Source organism: Ursus maritimus, unplaced genomic scaffold (genome assembly GCF_017311325.1).
Source record: "Ursus maritimus isolate PB19 unplaced genomic scaffold, ASM1731132v1 scaffold_3, whole genome shotgun sequence".
Taxonomy (NCBI): domain Eukaryota; kingdom Metazoa; phylum Chordata; class Mammalia; order Carnivora; family Ursidae; genus Ursus; species Ursus maritimus.
Genome location: NW_024425563.1, coordinates 74,074,140 through 74,100,243, shown reverse-complemented (window position 1 = coordinate 74,100,243; position 26,104 = coordinate 74,074,140). Strand labels below are relative to the sequence as shown.

The window sequence follows — 26,104 nt, the reverse complement described above, 5'->3', positions numbered from 1 at the left end:
TCAAAAACACGGAGGATGTCGAAGTGAGGTTTGACGTTTGAATTGTCTGAGTGCGACTTCTTCAGTATTGTCTTGTCTTCTGTGACTGTTGTCTCATGTCACAGTTCATGTTTCAGATTCGGAAAAGCAGGGTCGCTGAGGTTTATACACACACACGTCCGTTCTTCCCTGAGCTAGGCCCACAGTCCCAACACGGTTTGGGCCGCACTATTTCTAATCAGCCCACGTGCTATCCTGTTAGCACAGCTACCTTATTATACTTTGTGTTCTACACCCTTCAGGAGAACAGTGGCTTACTTACTCCCGGTTTGGAAGGAAGGCATTCGGAAAGATTTTGGGAAAATTCAAACTATTACTGATTTGGATATTTTAACTTACATGCTATGAGCGTGGTCCTACATTACTTAAAATTACTTAATTTGCGGTGCTCTTCATCTTTAAATTATAATCAAATTAAAAATTAGCTCTTCCTTCATTCCCTTGAAGTTCCAATTAACCATAAGTCTTAGGTAACGGCACATATATATTCACATGTGACGTGTCTATTTACATCCAACGGAGAGAAAAACGTACTTTCATGAAGTATATATAACGAAGGAGATGGAATACAATGAAAACCTCACGTTTCCCTTCTCAGATCTGTAAGCATTCAAGCGGCGCTTCTAGTCTGCAAAGTTGTATTCTAAGTCGTGTTTAATTTTGTTAATGTTAAAATACATTCATTTATAAAAACAGGTCCTGGCTGGAAACAAGTAGCCAGTCATGCCCCTGGGAGTTTCTGAAATATGTGTGGGTTTCACGAGTAGCCTGGATCTGGTCCTCATCCAGCGAACAAATGGAATACTCTAGCCAAATAGTAAGTCTCATCTTTAGTTCAGTCTACACAGTTCCAAGGAAATCAGAGTTTGAAGAATTCCCTGGAATACTTCACCGTCGCCTGGAGAGGTGGTTGACGCTGCCCGCAATGGGGCGCACACACCGGTGCGCTCCTCTGTTCCGTGGTCGGTCTCCCGACACCCCTCTGTTCTTTTCACAAGAGATGTAAAAATCCAATCCTATAGCCCAGGGGCATCAAAAAGCTACTTATTTTCAGTGAGCTGTTGAAAAAATGTCATCCTTAAAGTCATACTTTTTTTTTTTTGAGAAGTTTTATCTTTTGGGAATAATTATTAAGCCTTAGGAAAGCACTGGGTTCTTAGTAACAATCACTAATGTTCATTACCTGTAAGCTCCGTATAATTTTTCAACATACATCGATTCAAATTTTCTTTCCTGGGTTAAGGACACAACTGTCCTAATATTTTCTATTGCTTCCGTTGCGATCTGTAACATAGAACAGATCTTGATTAGAAGTGGGGCTTTTACTCCTGGATAATGAAAATTAGAAACTTGAGGGCTCTGTTGGAGAAATCCTGCAGGTTATGTTGAAAGGTTTTTAATTCCTTCAATTTTGAAAGCAAGGGCATTCAAGATGTGTTCTTCAAGACGAGCTCTATAGCAGAACTACCCATCTCAAAAGCAAATCTCGTTTACCAAATACAGTGGGTGAGTCTTCCTATGCCTGGGGAGACTTACAAGCTGAGGCCAAGCATGGCAGTCTGGACACCAGAAACCCGATTTTATTCCCAGCCCTGCCACCACTTACTTGACTGGCTTTTGTCACAGCCTTTGGTGGCTCTGCTTTCTTTACAGGGTAGGGTCCAACAAGAGGGCATTAGGCTCTGTGACCTCTAAGGGCCCACCGGAGGTGCACTGGCACATTTCCTCCATGCACATATCCCTCCTTAGAGACACCAGCCAGTCACAGCTGGGATGAAGATCCCAGCTATAAGCAACACAACCCTGCCTTCGGGCCCCGCGTAAACCAGGGATGGACCCCGGACTCCTCTGTTTCCTGGACTTGGAGGCCACTGCTTGAACGGAGAGGTGGTGTGGATTCCGAGAGGAAGGTCTCCGTTTGGGGAGCCACACTGGGTATGTGGAGGCAGCTGGTCTGAATCCTCAGGTGAGGAACGGAACGAAGGTGTAGAGAGACTCCAACACAGAGGAGCGTGTGGCTGAGAGCCTCTAACTTTACGGGAATATTCTCCATCTGTACTCCCTGCAGTTCTGTGCGCCCTTACCTCAAATCCCTTTTTACTCAAAGCAGCCAGAGCAGTTTTCTGACTCTTCCAGCCAAACCGCCCTGGACTAATGTTAACGGTCTGTGCCTCAGCTATGAAGTTTAAAGCCTGGTTCTGCAGCTGACTTATCTAAATCCATAAACACAAACAGCATCAGATTTTAGTTTTGTTTTTGTTTTCTCAGCTTTAAGAACTTTCACCTCCGTTCTCAGCTTCTGTAACCAGAGGAAGGCAAGATATTTGATACCTCAGGCTGAATAACCTCTCTTTAGTTAGAAATGAAAACTAACAGCGATGACAGCCAGACTGGAGCACACTGTGAGTGGTCAGTCTGTGCCGGGTGGTACTCTGCTTCACGGACAGGCTCCCACTTAGCCTCACACAGCCCCGTGAGGTCAGTGTTATCCTCCTGTCACAGCTGAAGGAGCTGAGACACCGAGAAGTCAAATGACTTGCCTCAAGCCCTAGAGTTAATAAGTTGGCAAGGATTCCGTATCAGGCTAGGTGATGCCGAGTCCGTGTTCTTAACCCATTATGCTTTTCTGCTTCCCCGACTTTGTAACATATACAGGGAGTAGCTCGTTGTTAACGACTTCACACTTAACGCGTGATTTCCTGGCCATGGATTAATTGCTCTGAGGCCTAGTCCTGGTTCGGCAAGCTGTAATCTCAGTTGAGTCAGGGCCTAAGTCAAGAGGGTTAAATGCAGACTCTCCCTACCTCCTTACCAGCCAAGGAGTCAACACCCTCATTGCTGAGCCCTTTCTGAAAAAGGGAACGTATCCCAAATCCGGATGTACTTTAACCATGATTTATCTGCACCCAGGTTAGTAAGAGCTTTTCTTTTTGAAAACAAAAACAAAAAAACATACGACAGTGATGGGGGTGAGGAAATTCCAGGACCTTCTTTCTAATCTTAATTCTGTGTTATATCAAGAGTTGTCTGAATAAACAAAATTGAATTATGACTGATTGCTAACAATTAACATCTAAAATTTCTGATCTCTCACACTGTATTTTAAAAAAATCTTATTAGATTTAAGTGGCTATTAAAAATAATTTTGTTTGAGTTATTCTCTGATTCCTAGAATGAGAGTATTAGCTGGAAGGAACATGGGATAGTATCTGATACAGTTTCCCATTTCATCCAAGTGTGAAGGGAGGACCAGAGAAGTTGGGGATCTTCTTCAATATCCCACATGGTGACTAACAAGCCCAAGACTAATAACCCGAGGGGCTATGTTTCATTTGCCGTAAGCTCATTACGAACTGCCCTACTCCTGCCCAAATTCTGATACCTTTCAGTGTTAGTAGTCATTTTTAATAGAGTTAAGCTCTAATCTTAACCAGAGTCAAGATTTTTCTTTTCATGTAATTGGTCTAAGAAAACGTGATCTTCATTCTATCTACTGACAGTTCTCTCTTCTGAAATGAGGAAGAACCAGGTTTCAGGGAGAAAGGAAATAAAAACCACAGTGGTTTTTCAGCAGTTAGTTGTGCCAAATAGAAGACCAGGAAACGATGCCCTCAAGTACACACGGCCAGCAGCCAGGAGGGTCTTCCAACTGTGAGAACACCCAGGGCTCCTTAAGTCCCGGACTCATGAAGTAGCCTACAGACCCCGGGCTCCAGGGGAGGATGTGGGGTGCACAGCAGGCGCGAGCGTTCTGATGCAGACCCGGGGCGGGGGCGGCACCAACACGGCACCGCGGCTGATGTGGGTTAGGAGACCAGGGGAAATGGCGTCACTGGACATAACTGGCTCAGTGCAAACCTGCTTGGATGGATTTTTCATCTCATTCCTGACAGGACACACATCTGGATCAAGTCACCGAACCTCGGAATGCTTTCTTCCTTGTGAGGGGGCCCTCCTACCTGCCCCACCTCACAGAACCATAGCGAAGGCCAGTTGCCGTAACGTGCGAAAGGGCTTTGTCACGTGTGGTGCTGCAGAAACTCTATCACAATTTATATCTGTCTGCTTCATCTCCTAATGTGTCAATAAAGGATAATATTGGCACAAGTAAGTACAAATGTCCCTGGCTGTAGTTTAAATATTTAAATGCATATACATGTAAATAAAACACTTCTATCTACCGTTAGATACATGTCAGTACATATGAAGAGACTACTGAGTAAAGAGCTTTGAAATTAAACCAGAACTTGAATCCCTGCCATGTCTTTCCCTAGTTTCTCAAGTTCCTCATTTACAAAATTGGGATAACAGTAGTAGCTGCCTGACGAGATTACTGTGAGAGTGTGAAGAGGTCGTGCGTGTATTTCACACAATCATGGGCCCCGGTAAGGCTCAAGTAAATGGCTGCCCAACTGCCACCACGGTTAGAGCCACCCACCGAAGCATTTACTGCCATGTGGCGGCGACCCCTCACTGTAGCCATCACAGCCAAGAAGGAGAAAGCATGATCTCCCAAGTACCAGCAATTCAACAATTCACTTACATTCTCTGCCCTAAGGACTCCATGTAACACAAGGGGGGACATTTCTCTCCACAATGCCACTGGGTTATTAGTCCAAAGTAAAATGGACTTTGGATATTCAGAAATTATTTAAAAAATTATAAAAACTACACATAAAGTGCTTTTTGACAGGCTAAGAGCCCTGCATTAATTATCCCATTGTCAAGTTACAGGCATCATTAGTACAGTAAATGTTCTGTGAGGCGTTGACAGTTATCGGCTGTAGGGAGCGCAAACATGCATTTTGGACTAAATCAACTAAAACACATGTCTAAAAACACTACTTACACTCACTGAAGCCTTATTTGACCCACCTTTCCAGCAGTTTCCAGTTCTTTTTTATCTCTTTTGGCATTTCCGGCCAACATTTTCATTTCAACAATTCCTGATACAGCAATGATGGGAACAACTGATAACAGCAGTAGGGTCAATTGCCAACCGTAGATAAAGGATATGATAATACCAGTTCCGAGGTTAGCTGTATTCTGTGCGATTAATGCCAGCCTCATCCCAGTGGCCTGCGAGAGCAGAAGCAGAGAGGGGGCTGTGTTTCACGTCGCAAATGCATAAGCAGCAGTCTGAGCCTTCCCGGTGAGGAGGAGGAGAGGGCTGTGGGCCTGGCTGACATTTGCTCCCTTTCCTTGCCATCAACCCAAGACGCCCATGCCTCACTCATGAGGCACTGCAGGTTTTTCTTTGCTCGTGCCCTGCGGTTCTCATTCCTGGCCTGCCCACGCCAATTAAGCCTTTTTACAAAAGCAGGTCATCCGCAGCGCTGCTCTGAGGAGAGGATGTGGGGCACAGGTACTCTGGCACAAAGGCAACATGTAAAGAGAAGACTAACCCTAGTATACTCTGGCCATGTTAAGAACCCTTTGCTGCCCATGTATAAGAGGGAAATTTACACACTGCTACAAAGTGTATCTATCTATCCTGAGAGACCAGCCACCACCAAGCATACATGGAGCTGAATAACTGTTTGTAGGGCTCAGAAAAGGAGGGGGCGCCGGTGCACTGGACACTGCCGGTGACTCTCCTACCGCTTCTGCTTCTGGCTTGGGTGGAAGCCGGAAGCTTCAAAGTCACAGCCCTCAGCTCCAACGGCAGGGGGGACCTCAACCAAGGACAGCGTGGCTGTCCCCAGAGACAGTAATCTGCCAAGGCTTGGGCAGATGACCCAAGTTAGCCAAAAACTTGGATTTACGGGAAGGTGGTGGTTTGGTGGCTGATGTATGGGTGGGGGCTGAAAAGCCACTCAGTGCCACACACACACACACACACACACACACACACACAGGAAACTTGTGTCCTTCATGACATTTTTGAGGCAATGAATCAATCTACCTTGAAGTCCAACCTTCCTCTTGATTGTTTAGGCCAGTTTGAGTTGTTTCTGTCATTTCCAGCTGAAAGCGGCTTAGCTGTTGCAGCCATGCCATATGTTAATTCAAAACCACATTGAAGGGACGCCTGGGGGCTCAGTTGGTTAAAGCATCTGACTCTTGATTTTGGCTAAGGTCACAATCTCAGGGTTGTGGGATCAAGCCTGAGCCCCAGGGCTGGAGGGCTCAGAGCTCAGCGGAGAGTCTGTTTGTCCCTCTCCCTCTGCTCCTCCCCTCGCACCCCTGTGCCCCCACCCCGCTTACTCACACTGCCTCTCAAATGGATAAATAAAATCTTCAAAAAAAAAAAAAAAAGGAGAAAAGAAGAAAGGAAAGAAACACATTAAAGAAAAACAGAATAAAGTCTACATACTCCTTGGACCTGGGAGGCATCCGTTGCAAGCCTTGTAGAAAGCGCACCAGTACTGTTTTTATGATCATCAAACCAGCTCATGTCCTGTGGCACAAAACACACCTTTAAATGAGTTCGAAATTAAAACAAGCAAAGAAAAGTAGATAAAACCTCCACAACCTTCAGTGCTGGAAATAACCACACCTCACTTGGCCCTGGAGTTAGGGGAGAGGTGACATGCAGTGCAGAGCCCCAGTCCCTGCCACGAGCAGGAATCCTTGGGGTCCACTAGGACCCCAGCTCCAGGCTGCTCTGCTGTGGCCAGGACAGCATGGCTGATCTGGGGGCGGGGAGTGGGGTAGGGCTTCTCTAGATTGCATCTGTGCTCCTTGCCAGCCGCACCTGAGGTGGAAGGCACAGGTGGGCATTCCATCACCCAATCCTTGCATGGCACACTATGGACACTTCCTCCCTGATGGGGTGGTGTCCCTCATAAAGGGGCTGGAGTTGTGCTCAACACAACTCTTGAAAATTCTAGGCATGAGAAAATCAGCCCTGGTTTCCCACCGTGTTTTGTTTTTCTAAGCAAGAATTGAAAAGGTGTATGTTAGAAACAATTAACTATAGGCCACTCATCCACAGCATCTTTTAGTTTCATAGAAAATAATTTTCCTTACATAGCAACACTTAAAAGATACTGGAAAAAAAGTTTGTAAACTCAGACCCACCCAAAATAGGATACCTGCTGTGGGCTCTTTTGTGAACAGGAATCTAATCAATTCCTGTCAAGTGCATGGATAATATTCTGGCCCTCTCTTAAGCCTCCTCTATAAAAACAGGGAATTGAAATTTGCACATTTTCCCACATGTCCCTCACTAGACTGTGGACTTCTCAAGAGGGTAGAAAATGCATTTTATAGTCCCAGGTACCGGCACACTGGTACACAGCTGGTAACAATGGAATGAGTAAACGACGGAATTAATACGAAAACCGAGCTCAAGTTAAGACAGAATGAAAACTCAGTTACCAACATTTGGGAAAATTGTTATCATAATCAATCATGAATATTACCCACCACCTTTTCCTTTGTTTAAATACATCCCGGAGTTTCAAATGCCTTGCTAAGGCAGAGAAGGGCCACAGGTCCTTGAAATGACAGTACGCATGTGGATAGAAACAGTGGCTAAAGAAGCCCAAAAAGCTACCTAAATTCAGCCTACTCCCATGAAATCCTTGAGAAGTCTGGCTGAAGACCAGGACAGCTTGCAGGGCCCCGGCTGGTCCCTGCAGGAATGCATGGGTGGGGCAGGCAGGCACAGACGTGAACTACAGACGCCCAGAACAACAGAAACAGGCTGCGTGCGAAACAAATCTGAACCAGTGTGCACACCTACCTGTCTTAGCATTGCTCTAAACGCCAACGACCGAAGCCTGGTGGTGAGGATCTCACCAGCTTTCCCAAACGTGAAGCCCTGGTTGAGGGGGGAGGAAAAAAAAGAGAAAAAGAAAAAAGGCTATTGTCCCTTTTTGATCATCAGTATTCTGACCCCAGTGGGTATATTCACATTGATTTTTACATGACTTACATATTCATCCACTATTCAGATAACGTAAGTCTATGACCAAACACTAACTCAAAGTCCCAACTTCAAATTCCTGTACTACCCAATCATCAGCATGCAGAAAGAATCCTAACACCAAAACCTTACAAATGTCCAGTTCTGGGTTCTGAAACATTCTAAATACGTTTCCCTCTCCAAACTTTCAAGGACAACATCTCAGTAAGAACAATACCATATATAATTACAACACTCGGCATGTTCCTGACACTTTAAACAGTTGAAAACAGAAGTAGCAGGTCTGTGCAGGAATACATTTTGGTTCCTAGGGTGGAGGGTGGAGGGTGGGAGGGCGGAGGGGAGGAGGGTGGGAGGGCAGAGGGGAGGGGGTGGGAGGGGGGAGGGCGGAGGGCAGAGGGGAGGAGGATGTCTGCCGCACCAAGTTCCAAGTGAGTTTGCTGGTTCTCCTTCTCGGCTCCACCTACTCTCCTACTGGGGAACAATTAGACTATTCTTCCTCCCCAAGCATCCCTGCCAGAAAAATGTCCCTCTTCCTGAGCTATACCATGTCCACAGCTGGGCCTGCTTCCAGGGCCCCTGATGGCTGGGAGCCTCCAGGCAACACTGAGCGTTCATGTAGGCGTGGAGAGTGTGCTCTGGGGAGGACCCGTCAGGAGTCTTTAGGAAGCCAGGAGGATGGGTGCTCAGTACCCGGGGAGGCATCAGCCCCAGGTGTCCGAGACTGGCCTGACGACTCTGGTCTCCTCCTTCCTTGGCCGGCACATCACTCACGGCCAGTGTGGGCCTTGCAGTGCTATGCATCATCCCACTACGTCACAGCCTCCAAAACACATTTCTAAAACCAGCTCCACTCCCAAATACACCGAGACCTAGGGCTGGACTGGAGCACTGACTCGCTACCAGTAAGGCAATGCTTTCTGAGGAAGACGCTTGCCTCGCTTCACCATGGGTTCGACGACGACAGAAGACGAGCGTGCTGGACAGGACCAAGAAAGCTCGTTCTGACTTCGTCGACTGTGTTAGAAAGGTCTGCATGGTGCCAAGTTACAGAGACAGAAGAAATGTACTAAGAGTCTAGGTAGAAGAGGACAAGCAGAGCGGAGCTGACGAGCTCACTCTGGCCAGGGCCACGGTGTCTGAACGCAGTAGCACCCGTGTTCCTTCACAGCGCTCGTCGCGAGGAGGAAGAGCTCCATTAGGTTTTGATTAACTGATAATTAACATGTGTCAATAGGTAATGAAAATCTAGCTGATGGATAATGTATGTTCTCTAACGGCATGGAGACGTGATGAGATGAAATCACAGGTACTTACCTGAAGGAAGAAGGTAAAAAAGGAAATAATTCCCAGGCCTAAAAAAAGCAATGAGAACATGTTGCATTTCTGCTGCTTTATTTCATCATCCCCTGGTCCAAAAACCTGCAAAAGAACATTTAAAATGCCCACTTGGATTGCATGATCCTCTTCACTCTTCCCATAAAGGATGGCTTAAGCATCACAGTTGAAACACTAGGCTTTGAACATATAGATATTTTATAATTAAAAAAAAAAAAACCATAACAAAAAAATTTACCATTGTGACCACTTTTAAGGACCCAGTGCAGCAGATGAAGCTCATTCACAGTGTGGTGCAACCGTCGCCACTACCCGCATCCAGAACTTTCGCATCATGTCACTCTGGAACTCTGCACCTGATCAACAGTCACTCTCCCCATCCCCACTCCCCAGCCCTCTGGGAACCACTATTTCTCCTTCCTGTGGCCACGGATTTGAGGCATGTGTGGCTAGTAACGTGGGGTGAAGCACCGTGTGTGGAGCGTGCGTGGCTGCACCTGTGGCGTCTGTTCCTCTTCCCCAGCACTCACTGTTCCCTCTGCCCCAGCCCTGCACCCCTCCCTCCACAGCGGCTCCCGACCACCCAACCTGAAACAGCACCTCCAGCTTCCCCGTTGCCAGGTCCTGCCTTTCCAACACTTGCTATCCCGTGACATGGTGGGTATTAGTTTCTTGTGTGCTCTGTGTCTGTCCCAGTAGAAAGTAACTGTTTTGAGGGCAGGACTTGCTTTATCTTCTGCCCTATTTCCAGGGCCTAGTGCAGCATCTGACACAAAGCAGAGGCCCCCAGATATAAATACAGTCCACACAGCTCTTGAATGGCAAGAGAGCCAGGAATTGCTTTATAATTTTATTTTTTTATTTTATTTTATTTTTTTAAAGATTTATTTATGTGACAGAGAGGCAGCCAGCGAGAGAGGGAACACAGCAGGGGAGTGGGAGAGGAAGAAGCAGGCTCCCAGCGGAGGAGCCCGATGTGGGACTCGATCCCAGTACGCCGGGATCACGCCCTGAGCCGAAGGCAGACGCTTTAACGACTGCGCTACCCAGGCGCCCCCTGCTTTATAATTTTAAAACACCTGGAGGGTCCTTTCTAATTTGTTAACTTTTTGGCTTGTGCTCTTAATTGTAGACCAATGTCTTCCACGCGTACAATAAACTTGTAACAATGATGGTGAATAATTGATCTTAACAAGAAAGTCTCTCCAATAATGTCAGAGGTTGACCAAGACTACATGATATAAATGGTGGGTCTTATAGAGCCTTGGCTATTCCTGATTAAGGTCCTATAAATATCCCCCACCGAAGTTAACAACTGGATAGTCTGAGTCTTCTAGGTCTCAGACTCCCCAGGCCTTGGAAGGATTGCTCAAACGACGACGTGCTCGTGGTTGCTTTTTGAATACTGACTTCAAAGCAGACACTCTGAAATGCCTCACCTTAGAGTTCTCTTTATAATCTTTTTCCATCCTCAGCCATCCTGTGAGGTATGTTTATTTTGGAGATGAAGGAACTGAGGCATGAGAAGGGACAGCCTCTAGCCCACGTTTGCCCAGCTGGGAAGTGGCGGCCGGCCTGTGCCAGAGTGCCCGGCCTCTCAGAGGCTGTGACATGAGCCCTTCCTTCCTTCACCCCTGTACCCCCCAGCCATGCTCTCCACAAGTGGGACGCCGATGACTGCCTGACCCCAGTTTCACCCCAATGCAGAGACATAATTAAATGCCTCCATCAGTGATTTTTTTTTTCCTTATAATATCATTAATATCCTACTTTGGAATGGTTGGAAGGCTACTTTTTCTTTTGCCTCACAGCGTTCCTCACAAGGGAATTAAAAACTTTGGCGTACTTTCATTTGAGGCTGCTTTACTCCAAAATGGAGCCAGTGGTGAGGCCAGCACGAGAACGGATTAAAGTCAAGCTCCTCAGTGATGTTTGCAAACTTACCGCTATCATTTCTGAGAATATGATTGAAAACGCTGGCTGAAGCGCGCCGTTGGCAATGGCGCACACCGTGCCGACCACAAAGTACGGCCATTCTGTCTTGTTCAATTTCAAGACCTTCAGAAAAGACACTGATGGCACATTTTCATCCTAGAACACACAGACACAAACGCACACAAATATAGACATATCAGGACCAACTGGTGAGGACACAACCATTACCAGAGTGTGTAGACAAAGACAGCACTGCCCTCAAGGAGCCTGCAGACGAGGCGCAGAGAATGACCCATCTAGGCCCAACTACCTAAGGGTGAGACAGTCTGTTATAAAATCCTAACAATGGGCACTAATTGCACGGCGTAAGCTGAGTGAGAGTTGTTCACCCGAGAAGCAGTCTCCGTGGTGTCATCAGCCCGTCTCTCTTCCAGCCTCAGCAGAGGGAGGTGAGGCAGGACCCAGGCACAAAAGGCTCTGGCATTCAGGCCCCGACTCTACTCAGGGATGATGGTGGGGTCAAATGAGACAATACCCATGAATAGATGGATAAACGTTCTTACGAATGTGGGATACCATTATTAACCTGAGAACACGGGCCTGCTCCCCTCACCCCCAGCATCCTGGCCAGTACTGCCTTTTTCTGGGACATGTCCCAACTCACAAAGCCGACTTGATTATGCCCATTTTCTTTTATCACTGTTCCTTGCAGGCTTCTCCTATTTCAAAGCTTAGCTTGTTTTGTGATTTTTTTTCCTTCTGTATTTACACGCCTCCTTTTCTAATATGCGAGTTTTGTTTTTAAAGGTGAAGACTATATGTCTTTATATCCCTAGAAACTATCCCAATACCTGGCACATACCAGATTCTCAGCAAATGACAAACTCAAGGTCTTCTCAAACACGAAGGATTTAGGTCACCTAAACTACCTCTATAGTCAGAATATTCTCTTTTAGAATTAAACTATATACAAAAGGTGCCTAGGGAATCCCATAGCTTTATGGTCAGAGATCATGTTTTGGTCTCTACAAAACAGAGAACATGGGGGTAGGTTCTTTCGGCTCTCTTTTTTCAAGCCAGTCTCTTTCTCGTCTTGTCTCTTCCCCGTCTTTCATTTCATTTCATTTCCCTCCCTAGTTAGCATTACCTTTAAGTCCCAGTCTCCAGCCTGATAAAGGACCCTTTTCCTTGGCCTGCTGTCTTCAACACACACAAACAGGTCTCCCCAGGTCCCTCTCATCGCAATTCCTCCCTTTCCTTGGGTACACTGTCGAACCCTCTCTGATGGTACTTGGGACAATCTGTTGATTGTGGCATTTTCTGCCTCCCCCTCTTCTCTGTGCAATTTTCAGAGAAGTTCTCCTCTGAAATACCAGACTCTAAAGACTTAGCAGCATGATTCTGAAGATAAATGAGAAAATAAAAAGCGGATGCTTCCATAGCCACAAGAGGGGTGGGTGGGAATTGTTTATCTTACTTAAGATAAAGCAACTTCATGATGGTGTAATTGTTATTCTTCTTTCCATAAATATACCAAGATTAAGACTGCTAAGAGAGCCCTTAGAATTTCGGCAGTAAATAATATTGTGGGCAGAGAAAAACAGAAGCAATGAACTCTAGGTAGGAATAGTTTCTTCAGGCCAACACAGGAATAAAAACAAACCACCTTTATCAAGTAACATCCAAATGTATTTTCAAACAACTTCTTGAAGAAAATACCTTTTCTTAGAATGGATTCCCTCACAATTATAAAAGTTTCTGTTAACTTGACTTAATGATATCACAAGTCTTCAATTTTGCTATTTCTGGACATTTTCCCCTTCTTGTTAGTAAGAGAATTCCAATCTAATTCAGAGCAGCAATGCATAGAGGAAAAAGATTAAGTTTTTTACCTTCCCTTGTAGGTAGGTATGGCCGTGGGATTAAGTTATGGCCAATGACAGATAAGTAAAAGTAATGTCTGGACTTCTGGAAAATCCTTTGTTTCTTCCTGCTGCTTGGACTGTGATTGTTATGGCTGGAGCTTCAAGAGCCCTTTTAGATGTGTGAGGATGGAAGTCACACTCAAGTACAGTGAAGATAAGGATGAAAGGGGCCTGAATCCAAGGGGGCTGCGGAACCACTACCACGCTAGGTTTAGGGCTTCTTACCAGGAAGGGTTTTTTTAGGTGAAAGAGAAATGAAAACTTTTAATTTGTTTAAACCGATGTTATTCTGGTTTTTCAGCATAGACCATCAGAGATAATCCTTCCTAATAGAAGACAAATATCAGGGCCGTTTACTTTAGCTTTATCTCTGAATCTCGAAGACGAATGGAGTATTTACTTTTAAGCATCTAAACACAAAGGCTACGTTTCTGGATCTATTTTTTCCCTCCTACTGGAAATCCACTTTTTATTGGAATTGATTTTAATCCATTGTCAAATGCATTTAGAAGTAGATATTTCCTTTTTTCCAGGAAGGGTATCATTCAGAGTAGGAATCATCTGCGCCTGCAATATATTTGCAAGGGCAAGAATTTCAACAGCAAAACTCCACCATAAAAGATTTAAGTGAAAAACAACTTACAAGTTCTTCAGTTTCCACATCAAGGCCTTTCTGATACTTCCGTGAATTCCTAAGGCTTTTATGAGTAGAATTCCTAAATATGTGAGATTTCCAGCCATTTGGAGCCATATCTGCAGCAGCCTTTTCATTATTTAGTTCAAGGTCAAATTCTCCTGATTGGATCTGATTTCCTGAGGTCTGAAAGAAGAAAAAATGTTAAGTTCTGTGTGTCCAGGTGGATATAACCTCCAAGTTGAGACCCATAAAGCCATTTTGACTATTACATGTGCCACACTTGTCGATTCCCTAACAGCTTCTCAATCAAGATTAGCTCGAAGACTGTAAAGAAGTCTTTCAACACAGAGAAGTTATGTTGAAGTTTAAAAAGGATGAACAGGTTAAATTCCATTTGAATAATATAAAAGTTGGAGAACAAAAGTGTTTCTTAAAAATTAAAAGGCAAATTTTCCAGCATCCAGCAGCTACATCGAAGTTTTCTCTGCACGGGGGAACGAAGAGAACGTCATGACCACCACCAGAAGGAAGAAGAATAAAGACAAGTATTGCCAAGAGCTCGTTTTTAAAGCTACAAACAAGGAAAAGCTGGGCAGTCCCCATGGGAGGCAATTAAACTGTTTTCCTTGACTGGCCAAGAGCATTCATTTTCTGCCTTGTATCCCGCTCAGACTCACCTCACCCCAGGTGACCCCACCTGCAGGCTAAGCCTCACTGCCTGCACTGGGATCAGTTCTCTCCTTAAAGGGGCAAGGGGAAGGATAATTTTCTGACCTCTGCTTCAATGCCTGGTGAGGAACGTCAAGGTAACCTTGCTGGAGTCTAACTTTGAGTCTAAACCTCTTCATGGTTTCTCCAGGACCTGAGTTAGTGTCGTACTGTCACGTTCTTGCTCCTCGTCTTCAGGTCCTGTCCTCAAACCCAGTCCTGTGACTAGTGCCTTACCAACCCTGCGGTAGCTTCTCTAGAGCTCTGTGTATTATCCGATCCTAGCTTTCCAGCTGTGCTTTCAATACCCGACGAAACATCACCCATGTGCCTTGATCCACACTGCAGTGATGTGTTCTGCCGGCAGACCTCCTTGCTTGCTTGTAACTGGAACCATCGTATACCATCTCCCAAAGCAAACCAACCTAAAGCCTTAGTCTTCTAACTGATGTCTGCACCCTCCCTTCCATCCATTCCCACACCACTACCAGACTCATTTTCCTCAAGGGCAGTTCTGCTCAAATTATGTCCCAGCTCAAAAACCTTCCACAGGTCCCCACCGCACGGTCAAGCCTGGGTCCCCCAAATTCTAGCTCATGGCAAGTCAAACTGGGCCCCTCGTATGAATGCCTTTTCTTTTCCTCCTTTTGTCATCTTCTCCATGCTAATCAAAGGGTCTATCTCAACAGAGTTCTCCCAATTAGCCCACTCTGATTTTAGCCTTCTGTGACCAATGAACAATCCCTCACTCTCTCCCATAATGTTGTTTTCTGTGCCTTACCAAAAGCCCTCATTTGGTGGGTGCTGAGGTCACTGAGCTCCAAAGTCAAGATGGCCACTTTTACCAGGTGATGAAAAGTATTTATTTAAAACCAATAGCCCTTATTTCTTACACCTGAATATACCTCAGCTGGCTCAAATAATTATAAAAAGTACAACAAATGTTGAAAGAAAATATGGGTGAATATCCTTTTTAAGAACAACTCCAAATCCTGAACACATGAAGGGAAAAAATGAGAATATAATTACATACGATGTTAAAGCTTTTTGTATGGTAGCCAGACAAACCACAAAGCGAAATTAAAAGAATAAAGTGGGGGGCACCTGGGTGGCTCAGCCAGTTAAGTGTCTGACTTGATTTCCACTCAGGTCATGATCTCAGTGGGACAGTTTGTGACAGGTTCCAAGCTCAGTGGGGAGTGTGCCTGAGAGTCTCTCTCTCCCCCTTTTCCTGCCCCCCACCCTCGCATGCACATGTTCTCCCCCTTCCCTCTTAAAAAAAAAAAAAAAAAAAGCAGGGGAAATATCTCCAATACATGCAAGGGTATATTTCCTTTTTATGCAGGGAGTCCTTATAAGTCAATATCATGAACAACCCAACAGAAAAATGGCCTAAAATAGGAACAAATGCTTTAACAGAGGGGAAAAAAACACACGGCCGATGAACATGTGAAAAGATGCTCAATCTCATGAATGATGAAAGAAATCTGGAAATACTGTTTAGCTCTTTCAGGTTAGCAAAGATGAAAAATAAATACCAAGTGGCTGTTAGTGGCTATCAACAGGGGTTTGGATTATGGGAGTCTCTCAAATTTCTGAAATAGTCATGTTTGAGGGCTTTTTTTTAACACTTGGATTTTTAAAAATAAGAATGCATTACATATATCATCAGAAAAACATTAAAATACATTTAAAAGAAACGAAGAGCCAACAGTCTACCTAATGAAAAAGCAATGACCATCCGACTTAGAAACCAAACCGAGACAAGGTTTTTTTGACACTAGGTTGGTTGGTCTTTGGAACAGAAGGAAAAAGCGGCACTTAAGTGGTGAGCGCTTACTGAACACCCAGGCTCACTGCGGCTCTCTCCTCCATCTCTGCACCGGCACAACAAATGGATGGTTAGACAAAGCCTAACCCAGAAGTGGGAAATGTGAGAGTGCCAGGTGGAGAAGTTCCAGGGACTAGGAATCACAGAATGGCAGAGCTGGGGGGAACATGAGCAGTCCTGTTAGGGCACGCTCCGCTCACCGAACAGGCAAGGACTTGCTGGAACCAACGCTTACTTGGTGACAAGCCCCTTCTACCCCCAGACACTATTCAATCTTCGACTGTACGACTTTTCCTGGAAAGAAAGGCTATGGAATGTGACATAGAAAGGTCAGAGGCCCCCCAGCCGAAGTGCCGGTGGGAATGGAAAGTCATTCTTTCCAGGGCACAGAAGCTGCCAGCCAGGGGACGTGGTTACCTCATTTGAGGATCTCACCTGTCTTCACGGGCAAAACAGCACAGCTGCAGGAACAATTAATAAAACGAAAACGAAAACTCAATTAAAGGAACATTGTACTTATTTTTTTAAACGAGGGAAATGATAAAGACCCTGTGAGGGCTAGGTCATAGAGAAGCAAAACTAGTAAAAACACTCTAATTACCCCCTCCTGTTGGAAAACATTCTCTGGCAAATTGAAGCCAGAGTTACGAGACTTTCCATTGTTTCATTTGATACTTTCACTCTGGGGACTTTGAAATTTTCAGTAACTATTATTTATCATGCATCTCTTTTGTGTAGCGTAGTTTTTTTTAAAATAAGTTTTATTAAAACAATTCACATACCATAAAATTAACCCTTTTAAATTGTATGTTTTATTTTTTAAGTATATTCAGGTGTTTATTTCTTCACCTTATAACAAGCTTGCATGGTAGATTTCGTGTTTTAAATGCGGACACTAAGGCTCAGAGAAGTTACTTATCAGAAAACAAAGCCAAGTTTTGACTGAACTTTTTTGGAACCACGTTTCCAAGAGGTAACATAGGTATTCCCTGCTTTCTGAAAGTTCGCATTATGCAGCCTCACTTTTATGAAAAACCTACGTTAGTACCTGTTTTCACTAACAGAAAGAAAACTGAAGAGGATTTTCGCTCTTACGAAAAGAGGTGAAGAGTGAAAATAGCGTTCAGCATTTGTTATGCGGCCGGAGAGGCCCCGAGCCGCGCGCATGCGCAGCAGCTGCACTAAGCTCTTGCCCAGACTACCCTCAGCATCTCAGCATATGGCCGCCAGAGCTTTGCGCTGTGTCTGTGAGCGCCTCTGCTTTATGTCGATTAGTTTTGTGTACCCATTAGCAAAATGGGTCCTTAGGTATTAGAAAAGCCTAAGAGAGGTTATTTTTGGGGTCTGGGAATGCTCGCAATTTTTTCCATGTAAATTAATGGTAATTGCTTCTTTGCTTTACACCATTTTGGCTTATGAAAGATTTTATAGGAGCATTCTACTTTTGGATAGCAGAGGAAACCTAAATTTAGAATAGGGGCGCTTGGGTGGCTCAGTCAGTTAAGTGTCCCACTCTTGATTTCAGCTCAGGGCATGATCTCAGGGTCGTGAGATTGAGCCCTGAGCCGGGCTCTGCGCTCAGCTGGGAGTCTGCTGGAGATTCTCTCCCTCTGCCCCTCCCTTTGCCCCCCACCCCCACTCGTGCTTGCACACCCACATTATTTCTCTCTCTCTCAAATAAATAAAATCTTAGAATAGAGAAATACTGGAAATAAACCAAGTATCCAATTTTAGAGAAACAACTAAGCAACTTATCACACATTAATACAATGGACTGCTGAGTACCCATCAAAATGTTAGCATCTGAAGGATATATATATTTGAAATGTTAAGAAAAAAGCCAACAAAAATATCCACGTACCAACTAGTTAGTTATATTTATAGAGGTATAGACATTTGCTTTGATAAAAGAATCAGGTTCATAGAAAAAATATTTCTAGGTTATTTTGCAAAGTTGCACAAGTAAGCATAATACAATAGTAATATAAACCAATTATTATCAATATTACCTATTTTAGGAGCTAGAGTGAATGATTTTTTAAAAAAGAAGACCACACTATTCACTTCCTAGGGTCATGACTCTTGCTGCTGGTTTTGTTAGGATCACCTAGGAAGCGTTTTAAAATCACCCAGGACCTTCTCCAGCTGCTAGAGATCCCAGCATTGCTCTCTTCCTGATGGTCCCTAATCTCAGGATGGAAAGGACCTGCTAGTTTGAATACATTCCCCAGGCAATTAAGGATCTCTAGCCTAAGGAATAAATTCGAAATGTTTTTGACGTCTTCCTTTACTTTCCTCCTCCCTCACCTTTCTCTCTTTCAGGATTCTTTCGCTGATTCTGAATTCAAGTCTCAGATGTACATTTTCGGTATCTTCCTGAAGTTTTCTATCTCTCAGCATGGCGTTAGCTGCCTGATGTCTTAATAATATAAAGAACACTGTATTGAGAAGCAGAAAACAAATTCCTGGGGCGCACATACCTGCATGTTCACAAGCCTGAAGTACACGCCTTCCTTCTTCATCAGCTCCCTGTGGCTTCCTTGCTCCACAATGACGCCATCCTCAAACCCGGCGATGACGTCTGCGTTTCGGATAGTGGATAGTCGATGGGCTATCACAATGGTGGTCCGGCCTTCTCTGGCCTGAAAGGGAGGACGGACGTGACGCAGCAGGGTTACAACGTCCACGCATTGCCAGAAGCACGCACGGGTCAGCACGTGGATGCACGTGTTTGCAGTCAATGAGAGCAGCTTCCCCTTGTGGGATGGGGGCACACAGGCACCCTCATCTATGGAAGGCTCCGGCGAGGGTGAGTTCTGGCCCAGAGAGGAGGCCAAGCCCTCCAGTATGAAGACGGATAATTTTGGAGGCTCACGGTAGTGTGGGCTTACCCAAGAAAAACCAGAGAAGGTCTGACCCTTCTCAAGTGTTTTCATACTCGTCTGAGGAGCCTTCCTTGTCTGCTCTACGGCAGCCGAGAGCTTCAGTAGGGACCTGTTAGCAGAGTTGTTGTCAAATGCAGCCTTCTCCGGGGCACTTCTGTAGGGTTTCTTTTGAGGAGGCTGATTTCAATCATAATTCTGATGGACTGCACGCAGGCAGTTTAGATGAAAATGAAATTCGGGATCAGGATCGTTTAAACTATAGTTCAAGACCACCTGCATCACTATCTCGGGAGCGGGGCCAATAACTTTGCTTTTTAACAAGTGCCCCAGGTGAGTTTTATGCATGCTAAAATCTACAACTCACCCCATTAAGTAGTTCTGTGAACTCACATGTTGGCTTGGTGGGTTTACCAATGGGCATTTAAACCCTGGAAAATGCTCATCGAATTATTCATGTTATAGCATTAATGAAGGTTATTCTTTTTGATACTCATTAGCTCTCTTAGGGTATAGCTAAGGCCACTCCTATTCTGGGGCAATAAAACCATGTCATTATTAGAGTATAGCTTAATTCACCTAAGCAGTTAAAAATGCAAATTAAAAATGACAGCTGAGATTCATAATAGCCAAAAAGTGGGAATAATCCACATGTTCATCTGTTAATCAAAGGGTAAACAAAATGAAGCTTATCCATGCAATGGAATATTATCGGGCCATAAAAAGGAATGACATTCTGATGCATGCAGAATGGACTTTGAAAACATTGCACTAAATGAAAGAAACCAGTTACAGAAGACCATGCATGGTATGATTCCATTTATGTGAAATTTCCAAAATAGGCAAACCCATAGAGACAGAAAATAGATTAGTGGTTGTCCAGGGCTGGGGTGAGCATGGAATGGAGTGAGCTGCTAATGCGTACAAGCTTTCCTTGGAGATGATGAAAATCTTCTCCAATTAGACAGTGGTGATGGCTGCAAAATCTCGTGAATATACTAAAAATCAGTGAATTGTATATTTCAAAAGGGTGAACTTCATGGTATATGAATTATATCTCAATTTTTTTAAACAAAGAACAGCCATGAAAATTCTGAAAAAGAAGTTAATGAGAGGGGAATACCTCCACCAGATATTACACATAAAAGGCTACTTAAAATAGCAATAGTAAAATCCAGGGAAAGCTATCTATGAATAGGCAACTTGATCAATAAACCAAAATAGAGAGTCCAGAAATAAACATAAAACATTTAAGAATTAGTATATGATAAATATGGCATTGTCTATCAGTAGGGAAAAGGGTAGATTGTACAATAAATGGTATGGAGCCAAAAATAAAGTGGTCTTTCTCCATCAGTCCTTACACTAACATTACCATCATCAGCTGTGTTTAAGTATAAAAGAGTTAAACCACAGAAAAAGACAGAGACTAGAGCATTGCTCTATTGGATAACATTTCAGACTGTTCAGTTTTTAGTACCCAGCCCCCAAAGAAGCACTCATAAATATTTACCAACGTGGAACTTGCATGTCTTGGTCCATGTACGGTAAGGCACATAGGAAATAATTTGATCATTCTAATCACATTCGTGATACTAATTGTGCTGTGTAAATTGCTAACAGTGACTATGTTAACATTATGATAATCATAGGTTGATACTATGTCAACATTAAAAAAAAAAAAAAAGCCCAGAGGAGTTACAGTCAGACTTGTGAGTAAAGGATCGGTGTGCAGGAGAAACAAAGGATGTATTGGTGAATTTAAAAGTTAGCAAGTGTCACCCCTGACCAAGAAATTCTGGCCAGAATAGAGATTTGACACAAAGAGATTTTTTTTCAGAGCTCTCAGATGTCCCAATGATGAAAAAACACTGGCAAATAAATACCCTAGATTCAAGGACACCAGCTGTTAAGAAATTTGGACCTTCTGCTAATGCAGAATAAAAGGCAGGGATAAAAGGCAGGTCCGAACAAAGGCAGTACTAATTCATTAGCCTTTCTGGAACTTCTGAGGGTAAAGGTGCGGAGGGGCATAAAATGAAACCTTTGTAATCATTTGAGAAAATCACATGGAGGCTAATTTTTATTTTTCTCTTGCCCCTCCAGCATGGTAACACTATGAGTGAGAGAGTCATATAGGTATGAAAATTTGTGATTACTGACTTTCCTTAAAAAAAATCAAAATAACATATCTGCATTTGTATTCTTTAAGATCTTACATGGAAAAACCTATAGTTTGTTTTGATAAATAGTCACTATTGAGTCAACAGCTGATATGGTCCTTAAATTTTTTTTTTTTATGTAGACATGTATTATTTCAATGAGCTGGACCATGGTAATCAATTCAGTAAATATTTATTTAGACTCTACTACGTGCAAGGCACTGATTAAGTGTTGAAAAGACAGAAACACAGGGGTGCCTGGTTGGCTCAGTCCATAGAGCATGTGACTCTTGATCTCAGGGTTGTGAGTTCAAGCCCCACTTTGGGCCTAGAGTTTACTTAAAAAAAAAAAAAAGTTACAAACATGAAGCATTTATTAATTCTGCCTCTTAGGAGAGAGAGAAGGCATATAAATAAATAGCTACAATAAGTGGGTGCCACACACGAGGTATTGATAGATGTATAAAGGATCCACAAAAGAAAAATATTATTCTTACAGGATAGGTAATCAGGGAAGAACAACAGTAGATATAATAGTGCTATATTCTTATGTCTCTCAGAGGAAAAATAATAAATTACAAAATCCGACTTGTCATTGTTAAAATATGGTTGCTTTGTACCTTAGAATGACTGGCCCAAGTGACTCCATACTGTGCAAGATACCTAAGCTGATATATTTTGCAGACTACAAATCATATCTTTAAAAGGAAAATCCTTCACTACTGCACTTCCCTTAATGGGATTCCACTGGCTGTATGTTACAAGGTACAAGGAGAGAATGGTGAGTTTAGAAGGAGCTATTTGGCTTGCAAGCTGAATTTAGAGGAAACAGAAAACCCAGTACCTGCTTGGTTGGGAATGAGTTGTTAGTCATCCAGGGAAAGGAAGCCAAAGGTCAAATCAGCGTGTGAGTATAAGATTTTTTCGTTAAAATCTCTGAGACATTTAAGACAGATTCTAGGAGACACCTGCGGCTACATAAAAGGGCTTCGGAGACTCTTATGTAGGGGTTTTCCCATGGCAGCTTCACACGTGGCCCAAAGTAGAGAGAGGTTCATTTTGGAAAAAAAATTACAGATGTAGCTTTTGGGGCTTGAGTGAGCCACGGTTGGATTCCAAGCAAACCCACAGTCTTAAGAGTGTCTACCAGCTTGGACTGAAAGAGACTGAGAAAATTCCAAATGTAAAGAGACCTACAGGTCCCAAATTTCTATGGGTGGAAAGCATGCTGAGAAAGTTCCTCAGCTGCAGACACAGGTTATTTCTTATTACAAAGGAAAGAACTCTCAGAGAGAGGATCTAAGAGCCCAAACCCAAGGAGACCACTCCGCTGCTGGGGGTGGGACTAGGACGTAATCAAGGAAAATTCCCTTTCCCTGGAGCAGTGGGGTAGTTGGCTACACTCACCTGACTGCACTTCAGAGTTCCTGTGGACCAGTAACTGCTATGTGCTTCCTGTTCTAATTCTGGAACGGGAGTGACTACTATTATCTTATTCTTGCATCAACATTGCACGTTGGGTGTACGTGTGGAAGATGACTAATCTCTTGAGTTCACAGATCTCTGCAGCAAGATGAGCATAACATAAAGAATCTGTCCGTATCTGGACCCCACACAGATCTTCAGGTCCTGGACTTTGAACCTGAGGTCATTGCTGCATGAAAATTTTGACAGTATTAGGAAAAGGAGAATTTATTTTGCACATGGGAGAAGGGTGAGTAATTGTGGGAGAGAGTGTGCTGTGGAAGGTTAAATGTGGTCACAAACTTGACAGCTCACCCATCAAGAGGTGGACTCTTGTCTCCTCACTCCTTCAGTCCAGGCTGCCTTGTGGCTTCCTGGGACCAACAGAATGTGATGGAAGTGACACTGTGAGTCCTGGAGTCTAAGCCTCTAGATGTCTTCTAGCTTCCGCCTCTGCATACACTGGCCTGAGAAGGCCACGGAAGGCAGCCAGGTTAGCCTATTGTATGAGTGTTAGTATGACTATGAGAAGCCACATGGGAGGCCCATAAAATTTCCTGTGTATATATTTGGTTCCTTAATATTGAGACTTAACATACATGAAAGCAATATAATTCTGTGCAAGAATTTGTGAGGAGTAACTCTCATGTCATTAGTCATTATTAGATTAAGTTATATAAGAGAAGCCAAAATATTAATCTGATAAACTGTGAAGCATTGATTAACCCCAGTTTAGGGCACACACAGTGTTTACTCAGGATTCAGGTGGAAGTTGTCCTGAGAAAATAAGATTCATACAGCTCATCTCTAAAATCGCAAGGGGTGGTTTGGATAGAAGCTGTGAAGCCACTTGCCCATTTGATTACTAAGCTTTCTCAAACCAAATATGTTTTCACAAACATTGATATGGTGCCATCTGACTCTGGTTATTATCCTGGGTCGTTAGTACAGATGACATCAGCATTTACCACAGGAGTGTCCCAACCTAACGTTCTTCCTTATGAAGCTTCCTCTTTGAAAAATGACAGTGAGAGATTCAGAAATACCTGAGCTGGCCACGTGAGTTCAGCATCCTTAAAATGTGTTGCTTATTTACATGCTTAGATGAACCTGCACAAATTGAACTTTACCTCCTGTCGCCTTCATGAATAAAGATAATGGCACTGCCTACATCCAGAGTAAGGCGAATATTTTGAGCTGTTTTGCAGCTGGACCGGTGTCTAGGTAACCAGATTTTTCTTTGGACATTTTAACACGACTACTTTTGATCAAAGCACTAGCCTCCATGCAAGAAGTAAACGGTGCTAAGAGGCTCACGGCATAGGCCTGACATGACTTCCGTGGACTTTGGTCAGAGCTAGCCGGATAATGGGCCATCCACCTCTCTTTGCCTTGTTGACCTGACAGAAAAGGGAAATCAATAAAGCCCCAGGAGAAGTTTCACTTGCTCTCATGTTTATGTTTTTCTATCTAGAGTCACAAAGCATCAGCAAAAATTTCCAATAAAGCTTCAGTGTGCTGGTCTTCCAGGTGTTTGGGGTTGACTGACCTTATCCAGGGCCGCCTGTACTTCTGCTTCGCTTTCGGTGTCCAGGGCTGACGTGGCCTCGTCCAGCAGGAGGATCTTGGGGTTGCGAACCAGGGCCCGAGCGATGGCGATTCTCTGCTTCTGCCCTCCGCTCAGCTGGGCCCCTCTGTCTCCAACCAGGGTGTCGAATTTCTACAACAGAAAACATGGAGGAACTCCTGAGGTAGTTTAAATGGAAAAGGCTCTGGGGTCTAGAAATTCATGAAAAGAATTCATGAAGACAACAGCTTCATTTTGACTATGGTAATGAGTCCTAAAGTATAATAAAATCAATGAACACTGAATTCTGAAAAACTACTACCATTTACTCTCTACAATTTTATAGGACTCCTGTACCAGGCTGTACTCCTTACACCTCCCAGTGAATAATGCAAGGGACTTGCCTAAGGAAAGTTGAACAACCTTGCATCTTAGCTTAAACTTTGAAAAAGAACACACTCCATGAAGTCAAATTCGAATTTCAAGGGCAACTGCGTTAACAGAGCTTTTACCTGTGGTAGTTTCATGATAAAGTCATAGGCGTTGGCTTCTTTCACAGCCTTCTTAATCTCATCCATGGTGACGTTTCCACGGCCATAACGAATATTTTCAGCGATTGTGGTAGAAAATAGCACTGGCTCCTGACTCACCACTCCAATTATTTCCCTGAGGTACCTTACATTAAAGGTCCTAATATCCTGCCCATCAATGCTAATCTGAAAGAAAGAAGTATCTCTATTAAATATTTTAAACCATCTCACATCTAAAGCATTAAGACTCTTCAATTTGTTACAAAAAGTCTTAGCTGACATTTAACACTTAACTTAGTAACTTATTTAACTTATTTTTGTGGCTACATATGGTTAGAAATGAGAATTAGAAACAAACAGCAATGAGCAAGAATAAAAAGAAAAAAAGTTCTATTATCTTACACAGACAGTTTCTTCATGGATGAATTATTCTCCATAAGCGATACTAGGTTATGTATTTTTGACATACTATTATTTTTTGCTTATCACTATTTAAATTTGAATAAAAATGTCCATTCACCTACACAGTCGACATGTCATTTTGATGGCATTGTGATGTTTTACTAGATGCAATATACCGTAATTGATTTTAGTGTTTCCCACCTGCTAGATATTAGACTTCTTTCAAGGAACAGTGGAAGACTATCATTGTAGAAGTAGAGAGTTACTAGGTTAAGAGTATGGTTTCTTTTTATTTCTCTGATAACAACTGCTTACCTGTATAATGACTGGTGTATGTTGGGCATTTATTATTTGCTGGATAAAGGTTGAATAAACAACACTCTAAAAAGAGTTTAATAATTTGTAGTGTCAGCAAAAACATATAACTTATCTGCTTTTTTGCAATTTACTAGTTCTGGGTTTTAACATTTTAATTTGTTTTTTGTAATTAATAAATGCAGACTGACATCTTATATTTGCTTTGTTTTGTAAATATGAATAAATGAGGCTGAACATTTCTTGAAAATTTTTAGATGCATATGTATTCTCAAAAGATTTTCATGTTCACATCCTATTATAGATTCAAATTAATTTCTCAAATATTAAATATAATCATTTTTCCATATATATCATAAATCATGTTTCTATTTATTGCTTTCTTTCATTGTAGCTTTACTATGTTTATTTAAAGAGAAGTTTAAGGAAAAATTAAATAAATGGACTGTACCACTGGACATTTCAATATTTTAGTAAGAAAATTGTTAAATGATGA

General features: G+C 43.2%; 1 protein-coding gene across 4 annotated transcripts in view; it reads right to left on the bottom strand.

Annotated features, from left to right (window-relative positions):
* The window catches only part of LOC103658685 (phosphatidylcholine translocator ABCB4), a 181,232-nt gene that overhangs the window by 10,611 nt on the left and 144,517 nt on the right, over positions 1-26,104 (bottom strand). For 3 of the 4 annotated variants that reach the window (XM_040644300.1, XM_040644301.1, XM_040644304.1), the window contains exons 13-22: positions 24,874-25,077; positions 24,344-24,514; positions 18,767-18,928; positions 13,754-13,930; positions 11,195-11,341; positions 9,230-9,334; positions 7,730-7,807; positions 6,356-6,439; positions 4,915-5,118; positions 1,223-1,323 (exon numbers count right to left, since the gene is read on the bottom strand). In XM_040644300.1, coding sequence (XP_040500234.1) covers positions 1,223-1,323; positions 4,915-5,118; positions 6,356-6,439; positions 7,730-7,807; positions 9,230-9,334; positions 11,195-11,341; positions 13,754-13,930; positions 18,767-18,928; positions 24,344-24,514; positions 24,874-25,077 — 1,433 coding nt within the window. Of the gene's footprint in view, positions 1-1,222; positions 1,324-4,914; positions 5,119-6,355; positions 6,440-7,729; positions 7,808-9,229; positions 9,335-10,253; positions 11,342-13,753; positions 13,931-18,766; positions 18,929-24,343; positions 24,515-24,873; positions 25,078-26,104 lie in introns of those variants that run through there. The other variant, XM_040644303.1, reaches the window with a different exon arrangement.